The 9,007-nt window shown below is 35.2% G+C and overlaps 1 protein-coding gene across 1 annotated transcript; it reads left to right on the forward strand.

Annotated features, from left to right (window-relative positions):
- Nucleotides 1–583: 583 nt before the first annotated feature.
- LOC126971016 (MRG/MORF4L-binding protein) lies at nt 584–7,961 on the forward strand. The gene is made up of 5 exons (XM_050817187.1): nt 584–1,055; nt 2,442–2,519; nt 4,614–4,718; nt 6,827–6,943; nt 7,621–7,961. Exons 1-5 carry the CDS (start codon nt 710–712, stop codon nt 7,707–7,709), a joined length of 735 nt encoding a protein of 244 aa, XP_050673144.1. The 5' UTR covers nt 584–709; the 3' UTR covers nt 7,710–7,961.
- Nucleotides 7,962–9,007: the final 1,046 nt, after the last annotated feature.

Consider the following 9,007-nt stretch of genomic DNA (forward strand, 5'->3'; position numbering starts at 1 on the left):
GTAACGATTGTAATTGGGTAACTAGTTTTAAGGATTTTGTATATATATCATGTAACTTTTTAATAAAACATATCTTCCACATATTCCTCACAGTCAAGCAGTTGTTTTATTTAATCGTCAAACGCTCAGTCTCTAAAAGTAGACAATATAAGTAAACAGGGTTTTTCTTATCTCACATTTAAAAGAAGAGTTGAGCCCATATAACAGACCTATATAAATTACACAATTATAGCTGTAACAAAATACTAGTTGTTACCTACTAAATACTCCGTATCATTTGTCCAGTAACAGCTATTACATAAATATCTGTTTTTATTAAATACTTGTTCAGTAACAATTGTTACTCAAATATCAGTCGTTCCTAAAATACTAGTTGTTATCAAATACTTGTTCAGTAACAGTTTGTTACCCAAATAACAGTCGTTACTAAAATACTAGTTGTAACAAAATTGAAAATACTCCTAATACTTGTCACTGTTATTTTCGATATCATGTCACAGTGACAACCGGTGATATAACCTGTTACAAATACCTGTGACGATAAATAGGTACGTCTCACCCCTATGTCTAATGTCACCTGTCAAGAAATAAATAAACAAAACCGAAATCCCAATCTCTAAATTCTATTTTCTAATATTGTTATATCTTTATCATTATGCATTGCTATTGATCTAGTATTTAATATATTTGTCTTTGTAAAACAGAAATAATGGCTTCAAATGAAGAAGAAGAAAGTTTAAAAACAGCAGAAACAGTAGATTGGGATGTAGATATGGAAATTCAATTATTCTACGCGATGGCCGATCACAAGCCGGTCGGCATAGATAAACATTTCCACATGGCTTGCATTTGGGAAAAACTATCCAATTCTATTACCAAAGAAATAACTACTGAGGATATTTGGAAGCATTTGAGTACTTTGTACGATACTGCTTTGCTTGATGAGACAGAGCCAATCCCCTTTCCAAATCATGAAGTTGATTTCAGTTTACCAGAAGATGAGTATGGGTATTTGATGAAACAGAAGTGCAAGGATCTCGGTGAAGAGAATGAAGGTTGGTTGATATGCTTTAGTGTTGTTTTTTTTATTGCATGTATACTGTTAGTTAAGATTTTCTGACCATATCTTGAATCAAGAGTTGATCCCCCTATACTACCTGTTACCAAATCAATGCAAATCATGCAATATCATCCTTATGGATGCTATTAACAGCAAAACTACTATGTAGCATGATAATATCCAGGCTATAAGTTGTGGAGATGTTTTGTTAGTTAATTTTAATTAATATTTTATTGTTGCCTATATTTATAAAATTAAAATTATTCAGTACTTTTTGCATGACATAAAAAGCAACTTAAATTCTTCTTCTTTGTTAATTGTCGGTATGTATTATTTATTTACATTGTTAATTAAAAATTATTACATTATTATCTAAAAAATAGTTTTTTTTCGTTTTGTTTTATTTCTTAACAAATTTTATGTATAAATAAAAAAATTTATTAATTTTCTATACTTGTTTATATTAACCTTAAATGCTGAGTGTTTATCTATCTTTGATCTTAACTATTAATTGTTAAAATTTGATTTATTTTTCCATACACCAAAGAAGTATAACTTCTAACGGGGGTACATAAGTATACACACTCTTTTTTTTTAAATAAGATTTTAGATTAATAATTTTAATGTTACCTTATGTAACAATAATAATAAAGAATAAATTTGTTTGTTAAAATGTTTCTCTCTCGTGGAAGTTAGGTGGGTCTGTATATGAGGTGTCACATCTAGGGTCATCATCATATATATATGGAATTTGGTTGTTATTCCTGCCTGACCCGGGGATTGTTCAACGGAGTGGTAGTATCCCGTAGATTAATTGTACACAATTCATGTCGTGCTAGGAGACTCTCCGAATATACATTTTCTCCCGGAAAGAGATAGTACCATCTTTTCAATGGGTTCGAAAGAGATAGAAGATGTTACCTACTATTTAGGGAGCTATGAGTTAACCCCAGCTATGTCGTAGAGAACATCGAATTTTCAGAGTTGTTTCAAATCAACCTAGATTTTATATTACTATTATTATGTTCCTTAGACCAGTCCCTAACATTTCTTTATTTAATAAAACCTTATGAACTAAATACATAAAAACGAATAAACAAACACTATTAAAACATGAAACAAACAACTCCGTCGTGTACAGTTGTACATGAACATATGTTGAAAAATTAAAACCACACTGTGAAGAAATGCCCTCATCTAGATGGCGAAGACAATATTATACTTTGTGGAGGGTGCAATAGAGTACAGCTGCAGGGATCAGGTCGAACTGCTGTTCCACTCACAGTTATAAATGTGGTAGAAGACACAGTGTACCTAAGGATCTACCTTGACAATAAGAGCAGATCCGGCTTTAATATATTATTTTGTAATTTCTGCTCAGATGCAAGAAGTATATCTCCAAAACCGGCACCTAGAAGCAACTCAAGGGGAACCTCTTCAAAGGATGGTACTCCTAAAGGTAAGACAAAGTTTATTAGTTTCGAGTTACAATTTTTATGTGAGTGAGAGTTGAGTTACCGATGATAATATCTGATTTATGAAGATTGCGAATTTTAATAATATTAAGAGTATAATTTTCTACATGGAATGATGTTATCAACTTATACAGGACGTTATTACATTCTAAAAGTTAGGTGTTGCAAAGGGACCATGATACTTAATAGTAGGCACTGATAATTAGCAATTAAAAAAAATGTGCTACACATTTTCTTTTCGTGGAATAAAAATGCAATGCAATTCAATTGAGAAAATGTATTTCGCCGCAACAAATTACCCTTACGAGGGCTGCACTAAAAGTATAGGGAATCAAGCTTTTCGAAGTATTCTCCGCGAAACTTGACACATTTTTCCATACGATGGAACCAAACATTGAAGCAACCATTCCATTCGGAAATTGGGGTCTCCAAAATGGCAGTTTTGTAGGCGTCCACAGCTTCTTCAGGTGATGAAAATCTCTGACCACGCAATCTATTCTTTATTTTAGGGAAAGTATAGAAATCATTAGGACTTAGGTCGGGGCTGTACGGCGGATGGTCTAATAATCTATGTTTTCTTGGTCTAAAAACTTTTGTTCTGTGCGCGGTGTGAGAACTCGCATTGTCGTGATGGAGGATGATGCGGCGGTTGCAGTTCTCTTTACGGAGTTCAGAAGCGGCCTGTGGCAAACAAATGCTAGCATACCATTCTGCATTAACCGTTCTTTGTCCCTCAAGAGAAATAGTCACAACATGGCCGGTTTTGGAGATAAACGTGGCCACTATTTTTTTTTGCAACACTCCGTGAACGAACAATTTTTGTTGGCTTTAACTCATTTTCGAACACCCAAACTCGTGACTGGATTTTGTTTCGGGTTTGTACGCGTATATCCAGTATTCGTCACCTGATACGATGTTGTATACAGCATTTGAGGATACTGCGTGGAATCTTTCGAGAGTTCTGATGCACCAAGTAACGCGAGCCGCTTTTTGCTCTTCACAGAGCAAATGCGGTATCCATCGGGAAAACAATTTTTTTACACCTAATTGTTCATTCAAGATTATTTGTATTTGACTCATGCCAATGTCTAAAGTGGCCTGAATTTCGCGGTATGTCACATGTCGATCTTCCTCAATCAGCTTACGCACAGCGTCAACGTTTTCATTGGTGACTGCAGTTTTTGGACGACCTTGACGGCGATCATCACTGAGCTTCACACGTCCACGTTGAAATTCAGCAAACCAGCGATAAATTGTGGTTTTGGATGGGGCTTCATCACCAAATGCAGAAATCATCCGGTCAACACACTGTTTTTGTGTTAAACCACTTCGAAAGTCGTAATAAATCATCGCTCTAGAATTTTCTCGAGTCAATTCCATTTTCTCAACGACTAAATAAATTTGAAAAGACCTTGTGACAAGACCGAGAATCATTTTTTAAATAAATAAATGGTATTCAATTTTTAAAACCAAGAGTTTTCAATTTAAAAGATTTTAATATGACAGGAACAGTGGAAATATTCCATTCCCGATACTTTTAGTGCAGCCCTCGTATTACGCCTATACTGTTCATTCATAAACTTTGAAAATTTTCTTTCTTCTTGTATACACCCAAAAATCGAAGTGGCATTGCAATGGTAATGGTCACTTAGAGACATGTCCCAATAGCCCAGTAATTTAGCTACGGCACCTTTCTTACTGTAAAATAATAACGCTTGCATAAAAGGTGTTGCTGTGGTACCCATATGATTAAGTTAATATTTAATGAATAAGTAATTATTTTACATGGGCAAAGAAGTGAACCCATAAATTTGTTGCTATGCGGATGTACAAATTTAATCCCAAAAGTGAGGAATATAACTTAAAAAAATATTTAAATTTGAAAGAGTGCATCTTAAGTCAATATGCGGGAAGTGTTATAGAAGCTGAATGCCCTTTTTTTAAGATACCACAGTTTTCTTACTGGAAAGACCACGCTAGAATCTCATTTACCAGTTTGGTAATATATAATTCTAATATATAATAATAATTCATGATTTGATAATGCCATCAACACTGTAGTAGCATGACATTTCCAGGTCGAAAGGACAGCATTAGCTCTTTAGCAACCAAGTCGAGGAAGGAGAGTGCAAGTTCCCATGCATCTACAGACACAACCAGTATTAAATCGGAGAAAGATTATGGTAAGTTTTTTTTTATCTTAAATAATAGAGGTAGGAAGATTTATTATGATTGGGTCAGTCGAGGGTAGTTGGTATAGCTCATATGATGGTGATGGTCACTGGAAGAATCAAGATCTTAGGTAAGAGTGTGCACTTTTTGAAGTGTGTACTTTGGTGTTCACAGAATAAAAACCGACAGACCCAGTAATATGGTTAAGTTAAGCCTCCGGGTGATGTTCAACTCTTAATGACCAAGATAATCCAGCAAGAAGAATATCAATAGTGTGGAACTAAATCTGATCATTAAAAAGAACAACAGATGCCTACAATATACCCTGAATACTACTACTAATACTTAGTAAAGGATAGCATTGTCGTGCCATATTTTACTACACTACTGGCTAATGTGGTCCTTTGCAGAAAATTCGAGCTTTCAATGAGAGAAAATACAAACTACAGAAAATAGATTATGGGACCACAACGGCGCCTATTTCTACTGTGAAGCAGTAATTTGTAAGCATAACTGTGTTTCGGTCTGAAGGGCGCGGTAGATAGTGAAATTACTGGGCAATGGGACTTAACATCTTATGTCTCATGGTGACGAGCGCAGTTGTAGTTCCGCTCAGAATTTTTAGGGTTTTTCAAGAATCCTGAGCAGCACTGCATTGTAATGGGCAGGGCGTATCAATTACCATCGGCTGGACGTCCTGCCCGTCTCGTCCCTTATTATCAAAAAACACTTATGTTAAAAAATTGGCAGTTGTTGAGACTGCCGATAAAAGTGAAAACTTAGAACTGAATGAATGAAGTACAATATTTAAAAACAATTAAATTATTAATTTCTATTTATTTTTAAAACTTCTTATGAATAATATATTAATTAAACTTTCATTTCAATTCAATTTCTACAATGCACATTGAACTTTTCACTAAATCCATTCTGCAATTTCACTTATATGATATACACAGCACTAATGTTGCACAATACGCCAGCTGTATAGCTACAGATATACTGCTATAAGCATATCGGTGACGAGAACTCACGAGATTCTCGACGACCATCCAAAAAGTGTCAGAAGATTTTCCCTCCCGAAAAGTGCCAACACAGCTAAAGAAATGATAAAAAAAAATAAGGTTCCACAAGGTAATACTTACATATCCACTGAAGTTGATTTGGGCTGGATATTGTTACACAGTATATACTGACATAAGTTGGACTAAAGAAACTGAACATTTGAAGTGGTGGAGGTGAGCAAAACGTAATGTAGGCCAGGAGCGTGCATTTTTAGCAAGGTAGGCACAAAACCTAATGAGTGGGTGTTCAAAAGAACTTTGGTTATAAAATAATAGAACCATAATAAACTAAACCAACTTAACATTAGTGCTACATTTATTTAGGTTCTTAAGGTCTTCACCCCTGGTATAGACCTACAAAACGGTGGGCTGAAGTACAATCAGTAGGAGATCAATGGATGCAGAAAGGGTGAAGTTGAACGAAGCCTTTCCCAATCTGGGATCAATAAAATATCATACTAACAACCTAGATTTTGCATTTTCAAGGCTATGCACTCTATGGATCCGCATTATTAGAGTAAGTTAAGAGTTATACAATTTACAAGAAGCGGTGAATGAGGTCCAGAGTCCATTCAAGACTTCCTTTAAAAATTTGAAACAACTGCTTTAGCAAATGGTTTCAAACAAGATAGATTTACTGTTTTACAATCATTTAACGGATTAAATATATCTCGCAGATACATGAGCTGGATACAGTTTAAAAAATTTAGGGATCTCTAAGTAAATAGCAACAATGTAGAAATAGGTAAACACCAGAAACAATGTGGATTTTCAACTATTTGCTTGTTAAAAATAGGAAGGCGTCAGGTTTTTTACTTCTTATACTCCTGTACCTTGTGGTAGGGGCAAGATACCAATAGTAATAAGTAAGAGAGACTGATAGTAATAAATAAATAATAAGCTACCTCATGTGTATAAAAGAGCATTTAAAATCAACTGTCGACCCCGGATTCTCAACATAACTCTACCTCCAATTTGTCTGCGATTACTATGGATCATTTAAGTCTCTTGCCCAAGGGTAATTATGAGGAAACTAAAAAAAATATTTATTACAGAACGAAGAAGAGACTCACGTGATTCGAACGCATCTGGGCCTAGGGATGGCTCTGGCAGCAGAAAGTCAACCTCGCAGAAAGATAAATCTATCAAAAATAAAATTATTGCACCTACAGGTACTTAATTTTGATATAGCAAAGGAACCATCACATTTTTATTTTACATAAATTGATCCTTAAGAATGCCCCGTAGACTTTCTAATCCAGTAAATTCCTATTCGTTTTCGTGGTGATTGTCAATAAGTTTCGATAGAGGCAGTTGTAATACGCCTCACAATTTCTCGCCACCTCTCTCTATTAGAGGTCATTCGCGTGCACTCATGCACGGGGATCTCTCCATCGCATGGGTGACCTTCCACGCGGTCTAATAGCTTCTACTTTACATTCCTATACATATGTTGGTAATGTACATTTGGGCGCGGGGGTACTGAACTATATATAAAGATCGGATAATAATCGCAACATAATATCGTGAACAATCGCATATCTGTGGGTTCTTTTGATCTGTGTGCCAAATCTGAAGTGTTTGCCTTATATTTTTTCGTCTATGATTATAAGGTTGATAAATTTACTATGTATTTTCAAATATCTTTAAAAGCAGTTTTGTTTCTTTTTAAGATCAAAGGAATGTTTCCTTTGAGTTTCCTATATTCAGTATTTAGAATACTTTCCATCCAGGTGGCTTTCAAAATATCCATTCTGTATAAGATTTATTCAATGCGACTATAGAATACTACTAGTTCAGATTATTTTTCCAGGATTTTGCTCTATAGCAGTTTTATTTTTTATTTCAGATGATGACTCAAGCTCACGACGCTGCAGAAGACGAGCGAATACATCGACACCACCAAATATTACACCGGCAAAACGTAGACGTATTTGAATGCCTCATTCATACCATCAGTTTTTCTGACATACACAATATAACTCATATTGTCTATGATATAAACAGACAAGACTCATGCGATAGAGTAAATAGCACCCACAGGTAATATCCGTTTGGTTTAATAGTTGTCTTTTAAGCAAAGGCAGGATCGGCGGAATGCTGTCCATGTGTTATCTGTTATATATATAGCCAATAGTCTTTGTAAATATGCATTAAGATTACTGATAAATAAAGCTAAGATAAATCTCATATTGTTTTATTGTTTATGTTCCTTCCTAGTTAGGCCAGAGGATCGTTATTTTGTGAAATTTTCTTTAGAAAAAACTTTTTTTTTTTGAAATAAATCGTAAGATCATATTATATCGTGTCAACTAAATTTAATATAATACAAAGAACTCAATTGCAGTATTTGAAGCGTTTAGCAAAATAGTCACAATTTCTCGTACAACTCTTAGAGCGGCGATATCACAGCACGAATCTATCACAAATCACGTTTATTGTTAACAATAACCAAGCTCGTTTATCTAGCAACCCGTAACATAAACCGTATAATGATACCTCGACTAATGTAAACAAGTGGCGATAGCGTCTCAAGCGGCCGCGTCGGGTTTGGCGCCAAAACAGCTGAGCAGGTGGCGTCTGCGGGCGCGCGGGAACTAATTGTGTTATTTTTTTCAATTCATATTTTCTCACATTAATTTGCGAAACTCAACATAATCTATAATGTAGAAAATATAATTGAATTGGAATTACTATATCCAATGTTTTTTCTGTTCTTAAAGATCTCAACGAGATTCATTTTTTTTTATAGAAGAGAAGACAAACTAGCGTATGGGTCATCTGATGTTAAGTGATCACCGATGCCCACATTCTGCTGCAATACCAGTGGAATCACAAGAACGTCGCCGGCCCTTTAAAAAGTGTACGCGTTTTTTAAAAGGTAGGTATACCAATGTCGTATTGTCCTAGAAACACCGCACAAGGAAGCTCATTCCACAGCTTTGTTGTACGTGGAAGAAAGTTCCTTGAAAACCGCACTGTGGAGGAAGGCCAGACGAATGCGTCACAATCAAACAGCTCTTCAGAACACCCCCCGTGATAAATTCGGTAGAAGACAAACAATGAAGCGACGTCCCTACGCAACTGCGTTGCACGCGGTCAAATGGTTACTGTTAACACCACTTTGCTTGGATAGTTGAGTCTCTTGGAACTAGGAAAATTCATTATCTAGTGCACACTTGTAAATATATTTGTACATAGGCACCAGAAAATACTTTTAAGTAAGTTTTTGCTTT

This window comes from Leptidea sinapis, chromosome 22 (assembly GCF_905404315.1).
Source record: "Leptidea sinapis chromosome 22, ilLepSina1.1, whole genome shotgun sequence".
Taxonomy (NCBI): domain Eukaryota; kingdom Metazoa; phylum Arthropoda; class Insecta; order Lepidoptera; family Pieridae; genus Leptidea; species Leptidea sinapis.

Coding starts and splice junctions, on each gene's coding strand:
- LOC126971016 (XM_050817187.1), top strand. CDS start 710: ATGGCTTCAAATGAAGAAGAAGAAAGTTTAAAAACAGCAGAAACAGTA. Junction 1,056..2,441: donor TCTCGGTGAAGAGAATGAAG/GTTGGTTGATAT, acceptor ATTTCTGCTCAG/ATGCAAGAAGTATATCTCCA. Junction 6,944..7,620: donor TAAAATTATTGCACCTACAG/GTACTTAATTTT, acceptor TTTTTATTTCAG/ATGATGACTCAAGCTCACGA.